Source organism: Barbus barbus (assembly GCF_936440315.1).
Source record: "Barbus barbus genome assembly, chromosome: 47".
Classification (NCBI taxonomy): Eukaryota; Metazoa; Chordata; class Actinopteri; order Cypriniformes; family Cyprinidae; genus Barbus; species Barbus barbus.
The window spans coordinates 15,498,635-15,526,109 of record NC_136725.1 but is presented as its reverse complement, the minus strand read 5'-3'; the positions used below and the strand labels follow the sequence as shown (position 1 = coordinate 15,526,109).

Sequence of the window (27,475 nt, the reverse complement as noted above, 5' to 3'; positions counted from 1 at the left end):
ATGATCAACACCTTTGCTTTTAATTCTGATGATATTTAAAACAATTTATCTGCATATAAACGTGGGCCAGGCTAGTATATCAATGGGACCAAGCATAAAAAAATTTGATTATTTTTTTTTTTAACTGCTAAACTGTTGTGTAATGTTTTTAAAATGAGGCTTAGCAATAATGAACAAATTGATCAGATTATGTACAATTTCCTGAAGACCTACCATTCACTCAAACCCAGTCAAAACTGTGATGGCTTCAGGACATTGCAGGCACATGTGCAGACACTCTGAAAACATACGACTCATCCATTTGAGTGTTTCATGATGAGGCCGTTTGCTTTATTTCTCTCTGATTAGATGATAGCACCAGTACATTAGCTCTTAAAACATAGGCAAACAGTCTGTGTTTTCTCTGACACAGTATTGCCTTTCCTCCACTCTTTTCTCAAGGGGCACTGGCATTCATTTTCTCCACGCAACTTTCCCAGAAGGTCACCAGTCGATTTTCCTTGTTGGCACAAAAGTCTGTGAAATCTCGCAGCAGGCGGTCGGCCAGTTTCTCGTCCCCTAGCACGCCAGTCCTCCAGGCTTTGGTCAGCATGGTGTTGTAGGCCCAATTGTAGCCCACTCGCTCCTCAGAACCAAACAGGCTCTGATTGGCAGAGGAAGCGGAGTTACGACGCCGTCGCTGTCCACTGGAGTATTTCCTTTTTGAGTAAGGCAGCTGAAGAAAAACTGTTCCTGGATAGAGAGATTAAGCATTACCGATAGCGGACAGAAGTAGTAAAAAAGTAGTGCTAGTACAGTTTATAGAATTCATAAAAGCATGTACCTGTTACATGAATGTATTGTGGTTTGTTCTCTGATGGAAAGTTAAAAGCTGATGCTGAGAATTTGTCTTGAACAAAGCCAAATCTTCAAATAAAAAAAAAGGGAGTTGTTTTCATGAGGAAAAACACAGGACCATTACACCTTGATAAACAGATTTAACTAGAAATAAACTAGATGCACTCAATGAGAAACACTTATACTATGCTCTCTTTACCTGGAGAGTATGGCTTCCTGAAACAACTGCATTCTGTCCCAGTATGTCTCTGGCTCAAACCCTAAATGAGTACAGCAGTGCCGTAATGGAGGATATCATACTTTACTTAACATAAAATGACAAAGGAAATTCTAAGATATTGAGACAAATTCTATGAAAGAACCCATCCAAGACGGTGGATGAAGGAAAGAAATGTTGATCATAAATATATTCAAAAGTCATTAAATACCAAAGCAGACTATTTACCAAATATTTTTGCATTGAGTATCTGTGATATCACATTGTTAGCTTAGCAACGTGTAAACACCAAACAGAGACAATGTATTCACAAATATTTATGGACTTCTACAACCAACTTTTTCTGTCCTCACCCTCAAACAGGTTATCACAGCCCTCCTTTAGCAGGCACTGGATATTTAGGGGGATAAACAATTGAGCACGGAGAGGGTCACCATATAGGTATGATGACAAAGCAAAGGGCACCTCCAACACAGGTACAAGCAGGAATCCACAAGATGCTGCCTTTCTGTGCCAGCCTTGCACCTGAAAAAGAAGAGTCCAGTGCTTTAGGACTATGTCTCAACCTTAGATATTATGTTTGCGCCCTTATTTGATAGTAGTTAACTACATGCATGTGGTTGACTATGCTGGATAGTCCTCAATAGTATAAACACCTCGTCACCTCATTCAGGATTTTTAAAACTCTGCTCATCCTATGCTTACCATTTCAAAGAGTACGGCTGCAGTAACAGCCATCCAGTGCAGCTTGATTTCAAAGGCAGCATTGAGGGAGAAGTTGCCATGGTAATAGCAACTGCACCATTCAGTCCGATCACTGCGATTGTTCACATCTACATCCAAGGTGACTGTTTTCTGCTCTGGAACTGTGGCAGCTTAGAGGGAAGAGGCAAAAACAGAGCGAGAAAGGCAGAGAGAGAGTAGAAATTGCCAAAAGGATGAAATGACAGAGGTCAGGCATAGAGTTAAAGACTTTTAATGGGTCAATGGAGAGTAATTGCGATGAAAGACCTATATATCAATTAGTGCTCATGACATCTGTAACAAAAATTGAGAATGAACTAACGATTCCGAGATCTTGGGCGATTTTCCATCATGCAGTGTATTAAAGGCAAGTAAGACGTATGAAGTTGAAGCTTCTATAGCAGGAAAGCACTGAAAGCGGAGTACACTGGTGCAGTAAGTAAAGTCAGAAAGGCAATGGGTTGGCAGAAAAGCTTTGTTCAGGTTTGGGAACAATGCAGGAACATCACAGGGAACAGGACAGATGGAGGAGAGCAGGAAGAACCCATACCACAGCACTACTGGACCACAGCCACTACTTTACCACAGCATGCACTACTGGTGTACCAGACATTAAGGCCCACCCAACACAGCGGTTTGATTGGTGTATTGGGGCATCAGTCCATGCTCTGATTGGAACAGCTTGCAAAGAAATTTGTGGCCTGATTGGATAGAATACATGTAACCATGCTATTTGGAGAGTGCGTGTACTGTGACACAGATTGATGGCTAATTGAGATTGTTATAATTGCAGAATTACAAGAACTGTCTACATCAATCAGTCAGAGAGGGAATCAAGGTGTCATTAACATGATTTGGGCATTGCGGGAATGAACAGGATGAACTAAAGGTATACTACTTTTCTACTACAGCATGCAGTGCCAGAATGGAGAAGAGTCACACAAAGTCAGATGATTAGATTTGCATAAGTGCAATTTCTTGATGGAAGTGGCTGAATCAAAGCAGTGTTTCCTGAGAAGAATATGTTGTAACGTCAGTCTTTATATGTTAGTTGAGTTGGGGAAGTTTCCAATTGCACATTGATGTTGGGTTGACTAGTAGATCGCATAGATGGTATCCGAATGCTTTAGTAAAATGAGAAGAAATGATTTGACTTTGCGTGACTCATTCACCCAACTAGCCTTCCAGAACTTTTGGGGGAGGGAGAATGGCATACTGCCTGAGGTGCAGAATATGGCTGCTCTGGGATCAGAGCCGGCTGTGTGTACCTAGCAGTGCAGCAGCTTGGCTGCGTCCTCCGAAGCTGCGGCTGAAGGAGCTATGCCTACTTGCATACGAGGCTGGCCGGCTGGGCAACCAGGGCAGGAGGAAGGCAGGTAAGTCACAGGGCCGACGTTCCTCCATAACAAACGCCACCTCAAACCACTTCCTCTGGAACAGGGCGAAGTCCTCCAAAGCTCCGGCAGACCATACATTGGCTCCCGCTGGGGGCAGCTGAGTTGTAGGGGCTGCAGGGAATAGAGGTCTGTTTTCATGAAAGGTAGGAGTACCAAGACACAGGTGTGATAACAATGGGACTGCAGATCCTGATGTTCACAGGATCTGGAACCTGAACATAAATATCAGTTAAAAATCACTGGAAGTTGTAGTATCACTCTAATGTTGGTTTCTAGTAGGCGTTGGTTTCCTATTCTGCTGCGGCATCCAACTGTATGAGGTGGGAGATCATTTGTGTACTCCAGATGCTGCAACTTCTAATTGAAAATTAATGAAGTCCAGTTGCTTTCCAAATCACTGGCTTTGAATCTCCCTTGATACAGTTAGATGCAGTAGGAACAGCTAGTAGGAACCTGCAGAAACTTGGCAACCCTTAGCCAAGTACTCGTGGCCCTCAAGTCAATTCTTACCCTTCTCATTGTCTTTGTCGACAATCCGGTAGAAGTAGAACCCATAGACAAAAGATCGCATGGCATCACCGGAGGCATGCGTAATTAGACCTTCTTCCAGCATTTTCTACAGGAGCATCATCGAGATGGTCAAGTTTGTAAATACAAACACAGACTACTCTGACATTTGCAATGTTCTCAATTTTACCTGCATGATTTCTACTGCAATGCCCTGTGTGGCAACATTTTCCACAGTGCTGACCAGCCAATGCACAACCTCAGCACTGACAAAGCAATTGGGAGGCAGGCCCCTCTGCTCTGGCAAAAGCTGCACTCCAGTGCTGCAAGCACAGGAAATCAATTTATATCACACATGGGTAATAGAACACTAATAATTAAGGATTCAAAGACTCTCACGTGGGATGCTTAATGGCTTCCAGGATCTCCATTAGCGTGGAAGATGAGGAAAGACTCAATCCACTGGATCCTGACTGCCCGCTGTAATGCGACATGAAAGTGGAATGTTCTAACTTGAATATAGAGGAAGCCATGTTCTGGCAGTCTGAAAAAGATACGGCATCTTACTCAGTCTCTGCAGCAGTGCTTGGGGTTGGGTCTCCTGTGGCTTGGGATGTAGCCGATGTTCTCTCTCCTGGTTGGTTGCCTCCTTTGTCCAACAACCCACCCTCTATGTGATTTGCTGAAACCTGTTCAGCTGGCTGCTGAGGAACCCAGTGGGAATGTGTCAAGATATCTTCATGCAAACAAGTTTAAAAACAGCACTGCACAGGACTGACAAAGGGTGCAAAATGCTGAGATATCTTCATGATATCTGCATCCGGTGACTTGCAGGAATACATCTTACATAGAAAATATCCGGTAATTGTCTACACAAATTTTCTACCAATTTCTTTGATGTACCAGTCACCTCACTTTGTAAACCACTTTGGCATTATTTAACTGATTTATCACAGTATTGCATGCTTGTCTATTACTGTGGTATCATAAGGTTGGTATCATGTAGTAAAAAAAGCTAAATGTGAAGACTCGCTTTACTTGTTGGTCAGATGGCCTCTTCCCATCTGCTCCTGGCCAGAATTAGCTGCAATGTGGAACAGTTACTGTATGCCGCTAGACAAAAATCTGACTACGTGAGATTAGCAGTACTCTAAATGAGTTCAGGATGTGAAGTGAGATTAAATGAAAAGTGCACATGCATTCTTCCATTGGACAACAGGAGTGATGCAGTCTAACACTACAGCAGAACTCTTAGTGGTTAATATGTTAAATGAAGTGAATCTAATATGGCTTTTACATTTTATATTATATTGAGTATGGGTACACGGACAAACAGGAATGACTCTTCATTATCACTCTGACTACAAAACCCTTCACATTTTAATGCCAGTGAGAGGTTGGACAAGTACACAGGCATGCTAATAGTTTTTACACACACGCGCGCATTGAGAGAGACAGACGGCTTTCACAGTGCAGAGAGAGGGCAGTGACTGACCTGAGAGTGACAGATGTAGGAGGAACGTGGACTACGAATAAAGTCCAAAATGAAGGCAGCATCCTGTCAGCAGTTTAGGAGGAAAACACCAGAAAGAGAGAAAATAACCCCCAGAGATCAGAGCAAGAATAAGTGAGTAATGGAAGAGGAAGAGGCAAAAGGCCAAAAGAGGAAAGAGCAAGAAAACATAAACCCACTGCAAATAATAACCATGATTCAATATTGAGACAACATGAAGATATAAAGAACTAAATAAAAAGCAGGGCTGTTAACGGATTAAAAATGTTGGATTGTATTAATGACACTTTATGCAACTAATCACATATTAACCCCCCGATATTACATTATTGTGGCATTTTATAATAGCTGCACTTAATACTAACTTTTAATTCTGTTTCAAACACTGTGATTGGTCTTTAAACCAAGCAGACAAAAGGTGAAAATTACACAAAAAAAGCCAGCAAGCAAAACATTGTACAAATATAATAGCTCTCTTTCTCACTCAAACAGCACAAAGAGGCACACGGGAAGCCAGGAACTACACAACAGCACAGTCCGTTCAGCGGTCTGCCTCAGGCTCTTACCTTACGGGGGCTATCGACATAGGTGGTTGTTAGGGCAACACTGGCAGCTTCATTGAAAGGTCCACATGATTTCCCACCATGCTGAGCAGCAAGCTGCTGCTCTTCTAAACTCCTGCAGATCAAAGACATCTCACCTCATCTCATCTCATTAGAAAAAAGCCTGGAATCTCTGGCATTTTATAAAACCCTTACCATATGCAGCACTAGATAAAAGTCTCAAAACATCTCATTGTTTCAACACTTGTTTCCCATTGATGTAGCACTGTGGTATTTTAATTTGTTTGGTTTGCTGATATCTGCCTGCACAACTCACTTCTGTGTCTGATCCAGCTCCAGGAGTGCAGAGAGGGCAGAGGTGCCTTTTTTGCCCACAGGAGGCACTATAGGCTCCGGGTTGTAGGATGATAGGGCTCCTGTCACCTGCAGGCCTTTAATGGTAGCTCCTTTCTGTAATAAACAGTGCAATTGTTTTTGTTTTACCCGGATGAGTGGTTTTATCCCCTTAATGACTCATTTGTGCTTATCCTGTTAGCTGTGAACTTACACGGATAATTCGATCAGATCGGTGACGGCGACGAATCCGGTTCAGGCCTTCCAAAAACCGAATAAATCCATCCAAAAGAGACCAGTCGCCAGTGCCAGAAAGGCCATCCCGCCCTGCCCCCATTCCTTCTCCATACACGTCCCAGTGACCCTCACCATCCGCCACTCGCCTGGCTCCGCCCGCTGGCAGCAGCAAGAAGCGCGTGCGCCAGAACTTCAGAGAGTCAATAAGACTGTGGAAGAGAGAGGAATGGGATCTTGGCATCTGCCTATGTAAGTTTTTGTGTCAGAGCCATGGTGTTAGTAAAGCCACTTGCCTGAAGTCCTCTGAGCCAGCAGAGCAGATGTACTGGTCCAGGTAGTTCCATTTGTACTCCTCTAGCCGCTCATGGCTGAACTCCACCCAAAATGGCAGGAAGAGGGCGTCTGCATGTGGAGGGCACAGATTGTAGCTGTACTGAATCTGTGTGGATTCATATGGATACCTAAAGACACACAAATCACGCTTGAGGGCATTTCCCGCAGAACAAATGACATAAATTGAAACTGAATGACCGAAAACAAACTTTGGGAGGTAACGGGTGACGGTAATGATCTTATCATAAAGGCAGACTTTATGAAAGGTTCTTCCCATACTGAGCCAGTAAACACTCTCCTCCTCCTCTGGTTTGCGGCGAGACACCAGCCCTGAAAAGCATACCTTTAAATCTCTCACCAGCGTTACAATAGAGCATGATTTGTAACCAGACGAATAGTCTATTTTTCAAAATTCAACTAGTATGCAGTGCTGCGGGGTGGTGGTGGGGCAGTAGGGGGGGGATGTACCTCGTGAATAAAGGGGGCTGCTGCTGAGGGGTGGGGCTATAGCCGGCTGTGGCTTCCTGTTAGGCTGTACAATGATCTGGTAGCCTTGCATCAGTCGTTGACAGATGAACTCTTCAAACACCTGATGGGCTGTCATCACTGGAGACTCATCATCACGTCTACAGAAGAATAAGGGCATTCATTTCGGACTAAGATCTTCAATATACATAAAATCTACAGTGGGGTTCAAAAGTCTGAGAATACTTGAGAATTTTGCATATTTCTAGGCAGATAGACTCACTCTCAGTGCTTCATGGTAATAAGCAGGTGCTAAAGTGTTCTTTTGGTGCATTGTTTTGTTTCAGTTCTTCGATTGGTGGAGATTTTTTTTTGTAGAATCATGAGTAACAGTTTAATGGTAACAAGATTATTTAAATGGCTGAAATAATGGGGGCTGATGGGTTTAACAAAAGCATGTACCATTAACAACCTCGTAGCTCACAGTAGGTCTGTCTGTAAAGGTTCAAAAGCTCCAGTTAAAATCAATTCTACTATGGAGAAAATTAATGTAATTTTTACCCCTAGAGGCCAAATGCTGAACTCTATAGTAGCCAATTTATACACTGCCTGGCCAAAAAAAAGTCACTGTCTGGATTTAAATAAGCAAAATACTTAAGATTTTAGGATTGGATCATTATTGCAGTGTTTAATATGTTTCTGACATGTTACATGTTTGGCAACGATGCTTTTAACTGATGCAGTGTGTAGCTTTTCATTTTTTAAACCACCATGTCAGAAGATGTACCAAAGTACATATTCCACGATGACAATGCCGAGATTTATCAGGTTAAATTAGGAAAGATTGGCCATCACAGAGTCTTGAGCTTAATGTACACACTGCATCACTTGGGGCTAAAAGAATTGTTGCAAAACATACAACATGCCAGAAACATTAATCATTGCAATAATGATAGACTAGACTCTTCACTAATTGCTTATTTAATCCAAACAGATGTGTTTTGTTTTGTTGGCCAGGCAGTATGTATGTATATATGTATATACCCCTAATGTCTTTGTACCTCTCCAGGTCAGTGTGTGGCAGCAGGTCGTAGCAGCCCTCTGTGTAGTCATTCTGCAGGGTTTGGCGGTCGGGAAAGTAATCGGTGGTGAGGGGGAGGCAGGCGGGAGTGGTGAGGGACTTCCAGTCCACCCCAACCGTGCAGCAGAAACTAGGCACTGTCGGAGGGGCAGACAGCAGCAGGACTTCAGGGGCACCCCCATCACACACACACACACACGGAGTCCCACAGCGCATGACACACGTACCACATGGGTGCAAAAGTCCGCATTCATACACATTCACACGTAAGGCCCGTTTGAAAATTAGCAGACAGATTGAGAGAGAAAGAGGCAGAAGAAGAGAGGGTGAAACGTTTCAGGCAGACAGACACATACCAACACGCAGAACAGGGAGAAAGTGGGAAAAGAAAAAGGAGTGTGTTATCATCATTGTCGTAATTGAACTGAAATTACAGTGAACACTACGTGCAAAATAAACATGCACTAAAGGCACTGTGAGCATCGTGACATCACTAATGAGTAATAAGTGTGAACGGCCATCTGTACAAACACGTGATTGGCAGAAAAGACCAGTACTTGTAGCATTCAGGCAAGGCATGCGTGAGTGTGGCAGTGTGATTTTACATACTCGTGATTGGTGATTTTATTGAGGGTTACAAAGCTTGTGAGCGGAAGGGAACTGAAGTTTGATACTTGATTAGAGAGAAAGGGGAATTTTGGAAATAGAGGAATCCCGGGGAAAGATGGTACAGAGAGAAAGCTAGAAAACCCATTGTAATCTGAGGTGGAATTCACGAAGAATAAATTGCGCACAATGCTAGCTAAATGTAGTTGTCGTTTTAGCACTCGGTTCCCTGTCATGAACTCTACAAATCTTTTTTTTTGTTGTCGGCTATCTATGTTAGAGGTGTCTCATTTGTAAATATCACTAGCTAATTGACATGCTATCTTAGCCAACTCTTGTTTGATCAGTTCTTGTTTGTGAATATTAATAGCCAATTAACATGCTATCTTTGCCTACACCCTTTTACAGCACATTGGAACACTGCAAAAAATCCTTTTCTTACGTAGATTTGTGTCTTGTTTTCAGCCAAAATATCTAAAAATTCTTAAATCAAGAAGGATTTTCTAGACAAGTAAAAATTATTTGGCTTGTCTTCAGAATATACATGTCAAAATTAAGTGAGTTTTTGCTTAAAACAAGCAAAATAATCTGCAAAAATGGTATAAGCAAAATAATCTTATTTCAACCAGAAAACAAGATAATTTTGCTTACTCCATTGGCAGATTATTTTGCTTGTTTCAAGCAAAAGGTCACTAGCATTTTTTGCAGTGTAACAAATGTTCAATACTTATTTGTGAATATCACTAGCTGATTAGCATGCTAGCTTGGCCTATACATTTTACACACTAATGGAACAAATGTTTAATTCTTATTTTTGAACATCAATAGCCAACTAGCATGCTATCTTAACCTAATCCCTTTACACCATAATTGAACAAAATGTTTACTTTAATTATTCAGACAATACCAAATTGATAAACGCTCAAGTGGCGCAACGGTTTAGTGAATTCCCTCAGAGGTTGTGGACCACCTTTTTCGCTCATCAAACTTTCACCCATAAACAACACAGCCACTCAACTATGATCTACCGCACTGGCTTAAGATACCCAAACAACCTTATACAAAGATAAAGAACAGTTATTCCCTCAAAGGCACACCTGAATTGAGGTTACTAACCCAAAAGTGTCAAAATCAAAGGTTCAAGCAAAGATTTAAATACCTTAATCATTCAACAATAAATCTCAGATTTCCTGCCCAAACCCCCTCCCCGTTGAAATATGAATGTATTTAAGTAATGTATATTTATATTTCTAAGGATATATATGTGACAAATTGTCTTTCATGTGGAAGTGAATGAATACTGGAGACGTGATGCGTTTTCTTCAATGATTGGGAAGAACTCACTCGGATCTGGACTGGAGTAATCCTCAAAGGAACCACGGTTCACTGGCGTTCCTATAAAAGCAAGAGGAGTAACAACAATATGTCTGGTTTCAGAGAGAACAGTCACTTGATCAAATATTGTAATAATAAAAATTAGGGAAAAAAACGACAGAGTGGCCCCAAGAAGCATTCACTGGTCATACTTAATAATGCATGAATGTCATGTAGTAACAAATACTAATTTCTTTCATACGATCCTGGTTTCTTGCCAGTAGCATTAAAGGAATAGTTCAGCCAAAGATGAAAATTCTGTCAGTTCTGTCTTACCCTCCTCTTGTTCCAAACTTGTGTGAATTTCTTTCTTCTGTTGAGCACAGAAGATGATATTTTGAAGAATGTTGGCAACCAAACAAGCCAATGGCTACCGTCAACTGTTCGGTTACCAACATTCTTCAAAATATCTTCTGTGCTCAGCAGAAGAAAGAAAAAAAGTTTTGGAATAACTTGAGGCTGAATAGATTATATTTTTGGTTGAACTAGTATTTTTGTCTAACAAATATTGACATAATTTTTTTTATTTTTTATTTAAATGCATTCCTTAACTCATAACTGTATCTTTAAATCACAGGAACAAAAAGTCAGTAATTACAATTATTTAAATCTCAGGTCTTAAAAGAACATAAACGGACTGGCTCTTGAGAGTCATTCGCTGCATGTATTTTGAATCGCTGCAAAATAAGTCAAAGGAGTCGTTTGTTTGGGACTCAGACTACACAAGTTGTGATTGTGATGTCTTTGATTTCCTACAAAGGACCAACTCATATAAGTTCATTAAATCAGGAATGAAACTACACTAGTCACACTGCAAGTTTTGTGATTCACAACGAAGAACCAGGTCACAAGTGTCATTTGTTTGGGACTTGGACTACACTAGTCCCATTGTATGTTTTTGGTTCGCTACAAAGAACCAACTTATAAAAATCAACTATTTGGGAATCAGACTATACCAGCTACATTTTATGTTTTTGAATTGCTACAAAGAACTGCCCCATAAGAGTCATTTGTTTGCGAATCAGAATATAACAAAGAACTGATTCCAAAGAATTTGGGAATCATACTACACTTCTCGTGCTATATATTTTTGATTCAATACAAAGAATCAGCACTTCAGAGTCACTCAGGCATTCATAAACTGTATAGGACTAAATATCTTTTTTAGGGCCAGTGTATAGGTTATTTATATAAGGGAAAATAAAGCACCAGTGCTGTTGCTACTAGCTGGGCTTCCAGAGACATTATCAGGAACTCCTGTGATATACAGTCCATTCTCTCCTGCATGACGGGATGCGGTCCGCTTGCTAAAACACACACACACACACACATTTACACCATTATTAGTCTCCAGGTTTATCACATTGGTACATTTTCCCTTTCCAAATAATCTCTTACTCATGTGTGCGTGACTGACCTTCCCGTAGCTTCGTGATAGGCCAGCTCCAGCAGTTCAGCGGAGGTATGAGCCGGATCTCTCTGCTCACTACCCTGCAGCTCTGCCATGTTCTGTCGCGTCTGATGGTGGATCTGGATTGCCTCTCCAGAAGGACCTTGAACATCCACCCAATATTATATAAAAAACATGTGCAGAACAGACTCTAGTTTAGTTCGTTATGCAGTGCCGGGTAGATTATGCTACTTAGAAAATTTAGTCCGTTACTGATTGCAAATTACATGACAATAATTGTGGTTAGTAACATGGAGATATAATTGCAAGCAATAATTGGGTGTTTTTTTTTTTACTGTGTACTCAACCAGAAACTCCTGAAGTTTAGATTTTTTTCGTTAGAAATTTGTATCTGGGTGTTTTAGACTTCCAAATAAAATAACATTACTCAAGCAAGTTATAGCCATTTATTACAATATTGTTAGGCGCTTTTCAGTGAAAAACAGGTCTATTTACTTTAACAATATAGATGTGTCCAAAAACATTTAGGGAGTAAAGAATATGGAAACCGTGTTACATATTAACAAAATACAGCAAAAAAAAAAAAAAAAAAGTTACCTTTTTTCAGAAAAATATTTTCAAGCCAAGTATGAACAACAAACAAAATGTATTTTAATTAACAAAAAACAAACATACAAGCAGTGCAAATGATTCACAATCTGCACACAAAATGGGTGGGAAATATACAGAGTACAACAGAAAAAAAATTGTGCAAATGATTTTTATGAACTATATAAGTATTATTTACATAATATAACAGCCAAATGGATCGATCCGCTGGCTGTACTCTGCGTCAGAATAGATTTTACCGGGACATCGCCTAGTGACGCGAATACCTAAATTCCAGTTCTTTATCCGATATGTACCTCTTTTTCATCCTTGTTTTTGGTTTGTTTTATGCCAAAGAGCTCTGTCCTGTGTTTTTCTGGGCTTTTTCAGAGAGTGCACTCATGCAAATGTGTTATTTTGTGTTTGTTTTCATGCACGCACGATACATTTTACTTTCACTTTGCATTTGCTCAAATTTCCAAAGAAACACACTAAACAATGGTTCAAAAGACCAAAACCTATGTTTACCGGTTGAATGTGTGACAGTTTGAACCAATCTGGGCACTGGGGTGTGACTTAGCATCAACAATCGTTCCTGTTTGGCTCAGAGAATATGCAAAACATTTGACCACAGAATACAGATTAACCAATCAGAAATATTTCACATGTGTATCACTTACCCACAGGAAACGTGTGCATCCAGCGGCGGCGGTTGGAGGTGAGTTTCATTGGCATGCGTGAGGGGGCGAACGGGTTGATGAGGGCTCTCTGTGGCATGTAACCACCAGGCCGAATGTGCAAGGTGGACTCGGCGCTTCCCACCGTGAAGCGGCCCGGAGCGCTGGAGTCCCTCTGGGATTCTACCATCTTTTCTAGCAATTCTGCAAAGAGACAGATGAGAAGTAGCAAACATCAACCAGATGTTTCAGTCTACATCAACACACAGGTGCACTCTGACCGGTTCTGTACCTCTTGTGCAGCTGGTGTACCCCAGGGAGCTGCTGACCTCGTATTGGCCCTGAGCCGGGCGTGGGATGAGCAGGATGTTGGAGATGTGGTTCAAACTGTCATCTGATGCCAGGCTCCTCTGTTCTTCTGGTCCTGTAGGCCTGGTTGGGGGAGAGCTGCCCACTACACCTCCACCAACATCTGTTGAGCCCCAACTTTTCCTGCTGGCTGACTCCCTCTCCCGACTCGACCTGACACAAAAGATCAGAGGCTAAATGTATTAACTGCCATACAAACAGAAGAAATTGGTCAATAAGAAAAAAGATCTTAACTAGTGACACATCAAAATAACCTGAAAACCAAAGTTGTATGTAATAACTTTATATGAACATTTAAATTGCACCTAAGGCTGTTTTTAGATCATCTTTTTAATGAAATAACTATATTTCTACTTTTGAGATATAAAAATTAAATAAGGGTGTAATGAAAAAGTTGGTTTAAATTTATTCAGTTTTTCTTTCTAGCTAGTTTTAAATGAATAACTTTCATAAGGTAAATGAAATGTTAAGTGAAATTGTTCACAAGCTGTTTTATTGACGTTTTTCTACAGTTTAAACACTTAAACAGCGCTAAAACTATTTATTTTTAGTGTCATAATAAAATTCACAGGATTTCATATCAAAAGTAACAGCACAAAGGTTATTGTGACTATTGGATGATATCATTTTTAGTGAAGTTTTGTTCACATGTAAAGAGAAAACAGCACAGACTAAAAGATTCATCAAAATAAAAATCTATTAAAATAAAGAAATTGATATTGTAAACCCAGCCCTAGTGTCTATACGAAATGGACACTGCCATACTGTCATAATGCATCTTATCAAGACTCACACTAATTAAATGTCACCATTTCCATCAATGATTTCTGCCCACCAAAAATGTATTCAATTAATTTCAGTCAAATATTTTTGGGTAATTTTGGTGTCTTCTCATCCAGAAGCTCAAAGCAAGCAGATTTGTAACACTGCAGTCACAATTCAAGGAATGATTCACCCAAAAATGAAAAAATGATGACAGGAATTTATTCTTTAACGTACCTGAAGTTGGTGGACCTCTGGGCTCTGGAAGGTCCAGGAAGCCTGAAGACCTGAGCATCATATGCATCATAGTCCACCTGGATCGGTAGGCTGTTCTCAGCATCTTTTGGTGCACCAAGAGCTGAGAAAAACAAATCCAGCTCAAGTCAGATCACAGCAAACACTTCTTGAACTAAAATATAAAACCTAGTGACTTACAGTGTTCTTTGCTGCTTTTAGCTTTCTCAGCATGAACCTTAAAATGTAAAGACATCAAAGCGACAGCAGCTTCATAAGCAGTTTTACAACCATTCTCATAATAAAAATATTACAAAGTCACAATGTGTTGTCAGTTATATTTAGAAGTGCAATATTTCTAACCTTTTTTCCAGCTAGCTTGATCCGTGGTGTAAAACAGCTGCATGAGTTCAGGCTCTTTGATGTGTAAAAGCTGCAGAATTCATATTTATTATAGTGAGCTAACCTTCATTAACCTAGGCTGGCTGATATGGCCAAAAATATTATAATGATATTCTTTCATACTATTAATTGAGAAATGTATCATCAAAAATGTTGTCTAATGAAATTAATTCATGAAACTAACAACCAAAACAATATTTTAAAATATAATAACAGTAATCAATATATACATACACTACCAGTCAAAAGATTTGAACAGAATGTTTTTTAATGTTTTAAAGAATCCTCTTCTGCTCAACAAGCCTGCATTTATTTTATCCAAAATACAGCAAAACAGTAATATTGTGAAAAATCTTTTTACTATTTAAAATAACTGCTTTCTATTTGAATATATTTTAAAATGTAATTTATTCCTGTGATTAAAGCTAAATTTTCAGCTTCATTGCTCGAGTCTACAGTGTCACATGATCCTTCAGAAATCATTCTAATATGCTGATTTGCTGTTCAAGAAATATTTATCATTATTATCAATATTGAAAATAGTTGAGTACATTTTTTTCAGGATTCTTTGATGAATAGAAAGACCCAAAGATCAGCATTTATCTGAAATAAAAAGCTTTTGTAACATTATAGACTATACTATTTAAAAGCTTGGAGTCAGTATAATTTTTTATTTTTTTTTGGGGGGGGGGGGGGGGGGGGAGAAATTAATACCTTTATTTAGCAAGGACGCTTTAAAGTGATGATAAAGACATTTACAATGCTACAAAAGATTTCAGTTTCAGATAAATGCTGTTCTTCTGAACTTTCTATTCATCAAAGAAACCTTTTTTCAACATAATAGTAATATTATATATAAAAATAAAGGTTTTTGATCCGCAAATCAGAATATTAGAAGGATTTCTGAAGGATCATGTGGCTGGAGCAACGATGCTAAAAATTCAGCTTTGAAATCACAGGAATAATTACATTTTAAAATATATTCAAATAGAAATATGTTTAATGCACCAAAAAATGTTGATGCATAATTTATACTGTTTGTGCTATGAACATGAGTAATGTTTTATAATTTTCTTTAGCAATCAATCTTTTGATAAAAGGACGAACCTAAGCCTACATGATTGAGACTTACGGGTTGGCTCTTTTAACTTGCTACCGACTGCTAGGTGGTTGCTAAGGTGTACTGGGTAGTAAATATACCCTAGCAAACACCTAGCAGTCAATAGCAACAACTCTCAAATCTCACCTGTGGTTGATCCAGTGAGGAAGGTTGTAGTCATCACCAATTCTAGAGTCCCCATGCACTGTGCGATTATGTAACTAATAAAATGATACAAAAATGTTTTTTCACCCCATTTTAGAAGTATTAAAATATTCACATCTGAACCTAATATGGTCTTCACCAACCTTGAAGAGTGGAACAGCATGGAGGGGCTGCTCTCCCATGCATACCAGATCGACACCGATGCCTGTTAGGAAGATACCATACCATTAGCGTCCACTGCTCTGTGCTAAAAGACAAACAGCGAATGTACAGCACACCCACTGACCGTTGTCAATCATGCGCTGTTTGGTGAGGATCATGAGCAAGCGGTCCACCTCGAACACACCCACTCCTGGTGTAATGACCACTGACATCTGACCTGTACGGTCAAAGTTACGGTTGATGTAGTGCTTATCAAAGACTGAAAGACACAAAACAGGACACTGATATCAGGACAAACAGCTCGACTGAAGTGCTGCGGGATAGGACTATAGACTTAACACACAAATACAAACCATTAAAAGACAAGTTGATAGCTTCCAGATAATTTCCCTGAGCAGCAGTGGAATTGTGCCCCCACAGCAATCCATCTGCAATAACAAAAGACATTAACAAAATGTCAATCTTAGACTCTTACACTTTCAATAATGCCATTTTCCATTTTCAACATTGACAATAATAAGAAATGTTTCTTGAGCAGCAAATCAGCATATTAGAATGATTTCTGAAGGATCGTGTGACACTGAAGACTGGAGTAATGATGCTGAAAATTTTGCTTTGCATCAAAGAATTGCATTTTCATATATATTACAATAGAAAAAGTTATTTTAAATGCTATCATGTTTTTATTGTGTTTTATTGTGTTAGTTAGCTGCATTTTTTAATTATTTTTACTTATTAATCAAAATAACCCAACTGCAGTTTGATTAATTGGAATGCACAATGAAAAAACATAATTATTGAAAAGTGTTAAAAACAGAGTTAGCTGTTTTTGCAAATGATATATATGTGCAGTGCATTCAGAAAGTATTCCGACTTTAAATTTATTTGTTGTTGCAACCTGATACTACAATTGTTTAAATTCATTTTTTTCCCTCATTAATCTACACTCCGTACCTCAATGATTAAGTGAAAACAGAATTTTATAAATGTTTTTTAATGTATTAAAAGGAAAAAACTGAAATATCACATTTACAAAAGTATTCAACAACACTTGAAATTTAGCTCAGGTGCCTCCCATTTCTCTTGATCATTGCTGAGATGTTTCTACACCTTGATTGGAGTCCACCTGTGGTAAATTAAATTGATTGGACATGATTTGGAAAGGCACACACCTCTCTGTAAAATGCCTCACAGCTGACAAAACATATGAGGGAAAACCAACCCACGAGGTCAAAGGGACTGCCTGCAGAGCTCAACAGGATTGTATCGAGGCACAGATCTGGGGAAGGCTACAACAAAATTTCTGCTGCACTGAAGGTTCCCAAGAGCACAGTGGCTTCCATAATTCTCAAATGAAAGAAGCTTGACACAACCAGGACTCTTCCAAGAGCTGATACCCAGCCAAACTGAGCAATTGATGGAGAAGGGCCTTGTCTAAAAATCACTTTAAATATTCTCAACCCTTTATTAAGCTTTAAGTCACATCTCAAATGATAAGGAATCAACTTATAATCATGTTTATATTAATTAGCCTGTGAACTCCTTCACAGGGGGAAGTCGTGGCCTAATGGTTAGAGAGTCGGACTCGTAATCGAAAGGTTGCGGGTTCGAGTCCCCGGCCGGCAGGGATTGTAGGGGGGGGAGTGAATGTACAGCGCTCTCTCCACCCTCAATACCACGACTGAGGTGCCCTTGAGCAAGGCACCGAACCCCCAACTGCTCCCCGGGCGCTGCAGCATGGCTGCCCACTGCTCCGGGTGTGTGTTCACGGTGTGTGTGTGTGTGTGTGTGCGTGCATTTGTTCACTACTCACTGCTGTGTGTGTGCACTTGGATGGGTTAAATGCAGAGCACCAGTTTCGAGTATGGGTCACCATACTTGACAATACGTCACGACTTTTTTTCCTTCTCTCAGACTGCCTGGGCGCATTCGCAGCTTATATGGATTGAAAGCCACTGATATACATGTATGTATACATATACGTGTGTATAATATATATATACACTCACTGTATAACAGAACTGCATACGCACCTGCTCCTTTAAGATGCACCAGCACAGGATACTGTATGAAGAGTTTTTTAATGGTAATGAGCAGAGATGTCCACTCATCACGCCTTTCATTCTGGGCCACCACCCTGCAAGAGAAGGAAAATAAGGACTGCTGCTTAAACCACTAAAAAGCTGCCATTCTTAATGCTTCTGGACCTGTAGAAATCCTCATAAAAATGTCCCTCATGATCTTGTCGGACTGAAGCTCTTTGGATCTCTGGGAACTCTTCTACATGAAGAAAGATACATAGTCAATTATTATTATTCAAATCATACAACCCAAGTGCTGTTTAAATATGAAACACTTACCCAGTGATTTGGCAGAATAGAAGGTACGAGAGAACAAAACCACTGTAACCTCATGGCTGCAGTTCTTTTCCTAGAAAAATGTATATATTTTAACAATGCCACAGTGCCAAAGAACTAAGTGACATTACTACTGGTTAATGATAAAGCTAACACTCACTTTCCATTTAGCAAACAGATCTGAGAGGAAACCACTGACAGCTTTCTCAAAGTAAAGATCACCTGTGAATGAAGACAGCACCTTAAAAATCCTGAAATAACAGATTTACTCATCAAATTAGACAATGGTCTCTTTACCATAGATATCAAAGTCCCACATCTCACAGCTCATCTGAATGAATATATAAACCATCGCAGAGGTGGACCGAAACACCACCTAGGTGGAGAAAAAAAAAATAAAAATAATAATAATAATAATGTATAGTGATGGATAGTAACACAACTTGAATTTCCAAAGTGACATTCTCACCCTTGTATCTTCACTAATGTAGCCACAAGTGACCTTCTCTCCTTTTACCCACAATTCACTGGCCTGGGCCCTGAAACAATGATAAAACGATGATTGCGTAACATTTTAAATGTCTTTACTGTCAATTTTGATCAATTTAAAGCATCCTTGCTAAATAAAAGTATTCACTTCTTTCAAAAACATAGAAAAACTGACCCAAAACTTTTGAACTGTAGGGTATAAGACATTGTACATATATACTTCTGACTGTAAAATATTTAAATTGACCAATCAGAATCAATCCAGACAGCCTGTAATAATGGATGTTATTACCTGATTCCTGCAAACTCTACTTTCTGTGTCACATACGCACATGTACTCACCTGAAAGAACATCATAGTGACAAAGATCATTACAAGGCATCAAAAATGAGCATCCCATGCAGATTTAAATCTAATCTACTCACTAAGCTCTTCTTCAGTCTCCACATGTCTCCTCGTCCAATATACTGATCTTTGAAGGTAAGCTCCACCAGATCCAAAGTCACATCCTGTAAATTTCAGGAGTGGCTGTGATTTATTGTAAATATAGTTTTTTTAAAATAAAATAGTAGGGCTGTGCAATAAAGTGTATTTCTCTATAAAATACCTTTGGGTCCACAATATTGATGATGACGTCCTGGTAAGCGCGAAATTTGAAGGCCTGAGCCACTGTCTGATCTACACTGATAGTTTCTGTTTGTGGAAAAAGAGAAGAATCACTCAGAACAGTAGTCTCACACTCAATTCCTGGAGGGCCACAGCTCTGCCGAGTTTAGCTCCAACCAGTCCCAAATCACACCTGCTTGGAAGTTTCTAGTAATCCTGAAAACCTTGATTAGCTGGATCAGGTGTGTTTGATTGGGGTTGGAGCTAAACTGTGCATGGCTGTGGCCCTCCAGGAATTGAGTTTGAGACAATGGACTTAGAAAATGAACACTAAGATAAAGCCGATTAATAGTTACTAGTACAGAAAATGAAGCACCAATTTAAAACACACCTTTCTGCAGGTCTTCTTTCAAACTCTTGACCTGCAGCAGAAGAGGACTAAGACAAAGACACAGAAATTATAAACCAAAATATTATCAATGCATATATTAAATGTGACATTTCTTAGGCATATTTCCGTCTGACATGACCTGAAATCAGCAGAAAGCTCCTCTCACCTGTACTCATCATTTGGATGTGCAATCTCAACAATATCCCCCAGTTTAACCTGAGGAAAGACTTTAGGATTCATCATCAACTCATCATCTGTGGAGAAAGAGTGAGTGTTAAGAGATTCGTGCACAAACACAAGTATGTTAAATGAGCCACTGTCACGAACTAAAACGAATTAAGTATTAAGAACATTCTCACCACTCCCTCCAAAGCCCTTCTTGTGCACCACAAGTTTGTAGGACTTGTTTGCCTTCATCGTAAAAGTCATTGTAGTCTTGATGATATACAGTCAGTCACATACACATTTACGAACAAATAAATATCCAGTCCTGAAGCAGTCCGCAGAATATCAATATCTTCATTTCTGCATTCTTCAAATCGACATGCAAGAACAAAAGTTTTAAATGACGCTCAAAGTGCTTGAAAATGAAGAAGCGCAATCAAACTCATGGCAGTCTGTCATCCTCCTGTTTGTTTACAAGTCGCGTTACTCATTGCTTCTGATCCCAGAGAGAACGCTCTGCAAAACTTCTTATAATTGTAAGACCGAGTTTATTAGATAGAGAATACATATTTATTTATACACCAACAACGCATTGCTTAACTTATATCTACCAAAGATAATGCAACATTCTGAACTAAGTGGACAGTGTCTTCTTCGGGTTTGTGATAATAGAGAACTGCACAGCGCCACCTAGCGTATCGGAGATTAGCGGTCAGGAAGTCCGCCTCATTTACAGCAAAATATAATAAATATAACATATTATAATAAAACACTTCGAAGTAAAGATCTTACCATTTCTGAAGGTATGATAATTTATTTTGCTTTCTTTGTAGAAAAGCTCAAATAATAGCCTACAAAGTCTAGCCATCTGTTACACTTTATGATTGTGTTTGTAGACTATCAAACTATGCTTCTTTTCTGATAAACAATATGTTTCCTTCTATCACTACTGTACATTTCTCAAGCTTGGGTAATGTAAACACAAACACTAATAACAATTTAATAAGCTGTGCACACTTATAGTGTATGTTTATTTCGTCTGCCAAAGGAAGATAAAAAAAAATACAAAAAGAAAATTACAATGCAATTATTAAAAGGCAGTTTATGCAGCAGTACAAAATACTGACGTTAATACTACAGTATATATGAAATATTTGAAATCATCTCGGATGTCAGTCCCTTAATTTTTATGTGTGTTCTGATAAGGTGGTCCCTTTCAGAGAGTACATTAGTGATGCTCCAACTCAGAGGTTGGTTATGTCAACCAAAAACACTTAGTTTTCTATTAGGTTAAATATTTATTCTGTCCTGTAATACAAATTGGTTAGTTCTTCTTCTTAAACCACTGAGGGTCAACAACAGGACTTCTTCTTTGTTTTTTCTTGAGCGTCTTCCAGTGCTTTATCATCTGAAATAACAAACCCACATTAATTTACTCAATACATCACAACATTTACATAAATGAACATCGCTGTTTTATGATTTCAGAGTGCAATCTCTTACCGAGAATACTTCCATCTCCAATATGACTGGTGCTGATTTTTGTCTCCAGGTCCTTCAGAATGGCATCTTCAAAGGCCAGAGCTGCTACGCGAAAGAAAAACTCCTGGATGTTTTCCCCTTCAAACCCATAGCAGTAACAGTTCAATGTAGTAGTATCCATTTTGTAGTTTTTGTAATGGACATAGCAAGCAATAACTATTAAGTATGTTTATATGTATGTACATACACAGAATGTACCTGTTTTTGAGGACACCGACCAGAACTCAGCGTTCATTTCTGCTGCAATCTTTATGGCATCACTCTCTGTCCTCTGGCACTCTTCTGCAGACTTCACATAAGAACAGCAGGAGTTTTTAATAGCTTTTACAAGCTGTATGTGTACATATGCATGCTTGTCTGTGGGGACTATTCTCACCAGGAGGTCTCTTTTTGTGCCAACCATGAAAACAAAACAGGAGTCTGGTTCATTTTCCTGCAGTGCCTCTTTTAACCACTGTCTGAGAAACAAACAAAAAATCATTAAAATTACAATTCCTTGACACTTTTTTTCGATCTCAAACATTACTACAGGTTTTACTTACTGTGTATGTTCCAAGCTCTTGATATCCGCCATGTCGAAGACAGTAATAATAACTTTTAGAGTAGAAACAGAAAGGATTATATTGGGGTTTAAACAGACTCTGATCTGGAGTATTAAAGGAGCCATAAAATGCATTGATACAATATTTAAAATTGTTCTCTGATATCTACATAGAAGGTAAGTGGCTTAGGTAAGGGCAAAAATTCTCTAGAAAAGGTTTTACATGTCCATTTACAACCCAAGGATTTGTCCATAGAATGAAATGGTCTGTTATTACCTTATTTGGAAGTGTCATGAATAATAATATTGAGCTCTGCTTTGATTTCACAGCGCGGCTCATTTCAGTAGCTCACACAGCAAACAGATCTCTACTGTCCGGTGTGAACGATGGAGCGATTAGGCATCTAACCTTTACGTTGAGCCTGTATCAGATGAAGACACAGATTTTGATAGATTTTGCAAGAATGTTTAGCATCTGTGGTTATGAACATGATCGCTGCAAGACGCTGGTGGGGTGAATAAGGCTTGAGAGAGAGTTGTGAGTGAGGGCATGGCCATGGACGCCGCCTCTGTATTGCCAGATCCAGCTGTTGTAAGCATTTTTTTGGACTTGTCTTTTCACTCTTTTTCACACTTTAGAAAGTTAATAAAGTAGGATGTTGCAGTTTAGGGTCAGCGATATCTTATCTTAGTCACAAAAGATTTGAAATAATTTCCGGCTGGCCTAGAACATGGGCTGGTATACGTTATGCAAATGCTGGGGGCGTAAACATTAATGATCCCGACTGTAACGTCACAGTCGGTGTTATGCTGGGATTCGTCTCTTTTTCAGTTGTCTTTTGCACACACCAGATTTACATAAGGAGGAAACAATGGTGTTTAAGGCTCACGGTATGTCATTTCCATGTACAGAACTCTTATTCAACTATGCCAAGGTAAATACATTTTTCCATTCTATGGCACCTTTAAAGGAATAGTTCGCCCAAAAATGAAAAAATTCAACAACAACAAAAAAAAACTCACCCTCAGATCATCCAAGATGTAGTTGAGTTTGTTTGAGTTTCTTTTACACAACAGATTTGGAGAAATGTAGCATTACATCACTTGCTCAATAAAGGATCCTCTGCAGTGAATGGGTGCCGTCAGAATGAGAGTCCAAGCAGCTGACAAAAACAATAATCCACAAATAATCCACACAACTCCACTCCATCAATTAATGTCTTGTAAAAAGCTGCATGTTTTTAAGAAAACTAATCCATCATTAAAGTGTTTTAACTTTAAACTGTTGCCATAATAATCCAGTGAAAAAGTCCATCCCCTGTTGTCCTCTCACATCAGAATCTACTGACATGTTTGTTAAGATTTGTTTTGGACTGATTTTGCTTATAAAGGGTGCTTGATCTGTGCATATTTATCTCCTGATTCACAGATAGAAATTCATATTTTTCTCCTGATTTAAAGTTAAAAACATCTTCATGATGGACTGGATTTGTTTCTTGTAAATATGTAGCTTTTTACTTCAAAAGACATTAATTGACGGACTGGAGTCGTGTCGATTGCTTGTGGATTATTGTGATGTTTTTATCAGCTGTTTGGACTCTCATTCTGACGGCACCCATTCACTGCAGAAGATCCTTTGGTGAGTAAGTGATTTCTCCAAATCTGTTCCCATGAAGAAACAAACTCATCTGCATCTTAGATGGAGTAAAGTTTTAGCAAATGTTAATTTTTGTGTGTATTGTTCCTTATGAGAACCTGAATTTTACCTTGAGCTCCTCTGTAATATGCTGATGCGATGCATTTGAACTTTTCCTGACCAGCAGTGTCCCATCTGCAAATATTGTAATGTGCAAAAACTAATATAAAAGATATGAACATTTCAAATAAACAGACATGTTATTTATATCATTCAGAAAAACTACTCACATTTGAAGAGAAAAGGGCAGCCCAGATATTTCAAATCTCTCAATCTCAAAGTCAACACCTATAGTAGCCTTGTAGTCTCTCTCAAACACATCTTTACAGAACCTATAATATACATATACATATGACTAAATGTAAATGTAATGGAACTTAATGTCCATGAAAAATACAGCATTTGAAGTATCATTTAAAGGGTTCAAAAATGGGGTTCACCCAAAAATGAAAAATCTGTTATTAATTACTCACCCTCATGTTGTTCCAAACCCATAAGACCTTCATTCATTTTTGGAACACAAATTAAGATATTTCTGAAGAAATCTGAGAGCTTTCTGACCCTGCATAGACAGCAATGCAACTGCCACATTAAAGGCCCAGAAACGTAGTAAGGACATTGATAAAACAGTCCATGTGTCATCAGTGGTCCAACTGTAATTTTACGAAGCTATGAGAATACTTTCTGTGCGCAACGAAAACAAAAATAATGGCAGCAATTCTTCTCTTCACATACCTTGTAAAAAATGACTCATACGTCATGGTACTATCGTGAACACGTTGAGGACTGACACAGAAGAGAAGAAATTGTTGACTAAAGCCGTTACTTTTTTTCTTTGCAGTATTCTCGTGATGTCACCCATGGACTATTTTAACGATGCCCTTAGTACCTTTCTGGGCCTTGAACGTGGTACTTCCGTTGGAGGGTCAGATGTTTATGGAGAGACAGAATGTTTTCGGATTTCATCAAAAATATCATAATTTGAGTTCCAAAGATGAATGAAGGTCTTACGGGTTTGGAACAACATGAGGGTGAGTAATTAATGATAGAATTGTCATTTTTGGGTGAATTATCCATTTAAATAAACCTCGTGTATACACTTTACCTGTTTATTAAACATGTCTTTCCCACATTGAGATCTCCAACCACTACTGCTTTTGACATCTTAAGACTGTCAAACCTAGTAGATAATATTAATATAATTATATAATAAATGGACTAGTAATCTCTTTCTTTCTCTATATACAGTTTAAATGGAATAATCATAATTATTCCAAACTTTGACGGTAATTATCAATATATTTAACTTTAATTTATATTATAACATTCATATAATTCTTAAGAAACATTTTAATTTTTTTTAAAAAGAAGTAAATATATATTAATTTGTATACCAACCCTTGCTGACGTGCTGCCCGGTCTTGGCAAGCCATCTTGGCTTTTGTATTCCAATCATCCTTCATCTGTAGGCAGGCTTGTGGATTATAACACTACAGAATAATAGAACAGAACTATAAATTCTGATAAACTCATCATAAACAACGTTAAGCTTTGGCAATAAAGTGAGTAAGAACAGTAGTTTTGTCTAGTCTACTGCAAAGCTGTACGTTCCTATACCATTTTGAAATCATTCACAGTAAAGCCAGAAAGTAAATAGGATACATTTGCCCTTAATATCACCCCACTACTGAGAAAACTAGCACAGGATACAGCTGTGGGAAGCCTTTTTATTTGAGCAGAATTAGCAGCAGTCCTGTGATCCTGACGGATCCATCTGCACTGAGGCTCCTCTATGGATGTCACACATTCTCAATATACTAATCTGATGTGCTGGCTACAGTTTACAGAACGCTTGCTGAATTTCCTGTACAGTACAACTTGCAATATAATAATAATAATAATTATTCATTACATTTATATAGCACTTTTCTGCTTTTTCAAAGCGCTCTACATTGTGAGGGGTGGTGTCTCCTCGTCCACCACCAGTGTGCAGCATCCACCTGGATGATGCGACGGCAGCCATAGTGCGCCAGAACGCCCACCACACACCAGCTTACTGGTGGAGAGGAGACAGAGTGATGAAGCCAATCAGTGTAAGGGGATGATTAGGAGGCCGTGATGGTCAGAGATATGAATCATACTGGATGATTCAATCTTTTCAAATACAAAGTAATCTATATATATAATTATAATGATTTACATGAATTGAGTTTAGACTGTACCTTTGGAAACGTGTATATGATCCTGTCTCTGCTGACAGGAGGGCTGAAATGCATTGTCTTGTCAGCAGGTTGTCCAGGGAAACTCGCCTGTGAAGACACACTGTCAGCACACCCAGATAACCTGCTGTGTGTGTTTACTCTGTACATTTATATCAACCTGAACTACTTTGTATAGCATAGTAAGTGTATACTAGATATGCCAGTTAGCCATATATCCAGCAAATCCATAATAACTTTATTTTTCGTTATTTTTAGACATGCAAGAAATCTGGTAGAGTTATTTAATACATGTAGAAGACTGTAGAAAATGTTTATGGTTAAAAAAGTAAATTCCTCTGTAAACACTAAATAAACAGAGCTGCATTTTGTAACGTTACCTGACTGGCAACACAACATACCGCTGTAACGGCGCAGTTGGTATTTTCTCAATTTAAAAATCCTTCAGCAACACTTCTAATCGTCGTTTCAGCTCATTAAGACCTGCTGAGACTGTATAAAATGAATAGGTTTGGTGTACTCACGGATATTCCTAAAGCGCAGTCTATTCCTGTTGAATGCGCACTGACTCTCTGCATCAAATCCTACCGTCATCGCCATAGCAACCACGAGCCGGAACCCGCAGTCACGTGGTGCCGGAGCGAGCTTTCCTGTCTAATGTATGCTGTAGCTGTAGGCCTATTTGTTGGAGTAATGTATTCTAACCACTTTTAGATTACTTTTGACCTAGCTTATTTATCACATAGATTTCAGTAGGAATTTTGTACCCTGCTGATATAAAAACAAACAGAAAGAAAATATATTCTATTCTTTATTATAAACAAACTGAGGTTTGCGAAGGAAATAGAGGAGGTTTGTGAGTTGATTAAAGGGGTCACGAACTGTTGTTTTTATTATTTTGTACTGTTCTCTGAGGTCCACTGATAATGTCATGAAGCGTTTTACATCTCAAAACATAATTTAGAAGTAATAGGTTATTTTCTGTCCTGTTTTGACCTCCCTCATTACGTCCATTGGTATGATTGGTTAATAGTTGTGTATGTTTGCCAGTCTACGTTCTTCATAGATGGACGCTACGGTGAAATTAGGTTTAAAATGCATAAATACTCAGTACATATCAAATGATCTGTAATAACAGACAAAGCAATAGTAACCTCATTATAAAAACAGTTACTCACACTTGTGTGTTGCAACATTCAGATTCAATATAGTCGGCACAGCATCGTCTTTTAGTTTAAATCTTTTTGAAAATCTTGTGTCAAATTGTGTCTTGTTTGTAAATGAATCCGCGTTAAAAAGTAAAAAAAAAAAGTTCTTGGCACTTCATTAAAAATAAAGTTAATCAAAGTTTTTTTATTGTTTGGTTTCTGCATAGACCTGTGTTTGCCACACC

At 38.8% G+C, this 27,475-nt stretch overlaps 2 protein-coding genes across 14 annotated transcripts; both read right to left on the bottom strand.

The window, feature by feature from the left end:
- LOC306865963 (GATOR1 complex protein DEPDC5-like) lies at nt 1-20,764 on the bottom strand. Of its 12 annotated transcripts, none has more exons than XM_079410849.1 (42): nt 20,279-20,764; nt 20,086-20,173; nt 19,920-19,966; nt 19,530-19,615; nt 19,348-19,431; nt 19,215-19,264; nt 18,903-18,972; nt 18,731-18,809; nt 18,594-18,655; nt 18,437-18,506; nt 18,284-18,356; nt 18,110-18,213; nt 16,430-16,504; nt 16,201-16,335; nt 16,058-16,119; nt 15,897-15,970; nt 14,612-14,681; nt 14,450-14,486; nt 14,252-14,372; nt 13,176-13,405; nt 12,887-13,087; nt 11,625-11,760; nt 11,417-11,514; nt 10,178-10,228; nt 8,208-8,391; nt 7,150-7,307; nt 6,891-7,011; nt 6,642-6,809; nt 6,326-6,557; nt 6,095-6,228; nt 5,782-5,893; nt 5,198-5,260; nt 4,270-4,403; nt 4,102-4,182; nt 3,893-4,025; nt 3,706-3,811; nt 3,127-3,306; nt 1,760-1,929; nt 1,408-1,579; nt 1,037-1,097; nt 824-906; nt 1-732 (listed from the first exon to the last, which is right to left on the bottom strand). In XM_079410849.1, exons 1-42 carry the CDS (start codon nt 20,346-20,348, stop codon nt 437-439), a joined length of 4,761 nt encoding a protein of 1,586 aa, XP_079266975.1. In that variant the 5' UTR covers nt 20,349-20,764; the 3' UTR covers nt 1-436. The 12 variants fall into 12 exon arrangements, with proteins under 12 accessions (XP_079266975.1, XP_079266970.1, XP_079266973.1 ...); XM_079410844.1 differs by having other exon boundaries at nt 3,067-3,306; nt 4,270-4,406; nt 20,279-20,762; XM_079410847.1 differs by having other exon boundaries at nt 4,270-4,406; nt 20,279-20,751.
- LOC306865965 (ras-related protein Rab-36-like) lies at nt 20,617-26,703 on the bottom strand. Of its 2 annotated transcripts, XM_079410854.1 has the most exons (12): nt 26,607-26,689; nt 26,086-26,172; nt 25,776-25,919; nt 25,262-25,353; nt 24,969-25,043; nt 24,094-24,195; nt 23,934-23,998; nt 22,169-22,220; nt 22,003-22,084; nt 21,825-21,915; nt 21,588-21,704; nt 21,086-21,492 (listed from the first exon to the last, which is right to left on the bottom strand). In XM_079410854.1, exons 3-12 carry the CDS (start codon nt 25,884-25,886, stop codon nt 21,437-21,439), a joined length of 843 nt encoding a protein of 280 aa, XP_079266980.1. In that variant the 5' UTR covers nt 25,887-25,919; nt 26,086-26,172; nt 26,607-26,689; the 3' UTR covers nt 21,086-21,436. The 2 variants fall into 2 exon arrangements, with proteins under 2 accessions (XP_079266979.1, XP_079266980.1); XM_079410853.1 differs by lacking the exon at nt 25,776-25,919 and having other exon boundaries at nt 20,617-21,492; nt 26,607-26,703.
- Between the last annotated feature and the right edge of the window lie 772 nt (nt 26,704-27,475).

Excerpts from the sequence above, each read along its gene's own strand:
- LOC306865963 (XM_079410844.1), bottom strand. The coding sequence starts at position 20,348 with ATGACTTTTACGATGAAGGCAAACAAGTCCTACAAACTTGTGGTGCAC. Across the intron at positions 19,967-20,085 it reads CATCCAAATGATGAGTACAG|TCCTCTTCTGCTGCAGGTCA; the intron begins GTGAGAGGAGCT and ends TCTTTGTCTTAG. Across the intron at positions 15,971-16,057 it reads ATGCTGTTCCACTCTTCAAG|TTACATAATCGCACAGTGCA; the intron begins GTTGGTGAAGAC and ends TCATTTTATTAG.
- LOC306865965 (XM_079410853.1), bottom strand. The coding sequence starts at position 26,660 with ATGCAGAGAGTCAGTGCGCATTCAACAGGAATAGACTGCGCTTTAGGA. Across the intron at positions 22,221-23,933 it reads ATATTACAGAGGAGCTCAAG|TTATTATTACTGTCTTCGAC; the intron begins GTAAAATTCAGG and ends CTACTCTAAAAG. Across the intron at positions 22,085-22,168 it reads AAGAGCTTGGAACATACACA|ACAGTGGTTAAAAGAGGCAC; the intron begins GTAAGTAAAACC and ends TTTGTTTCTCAG.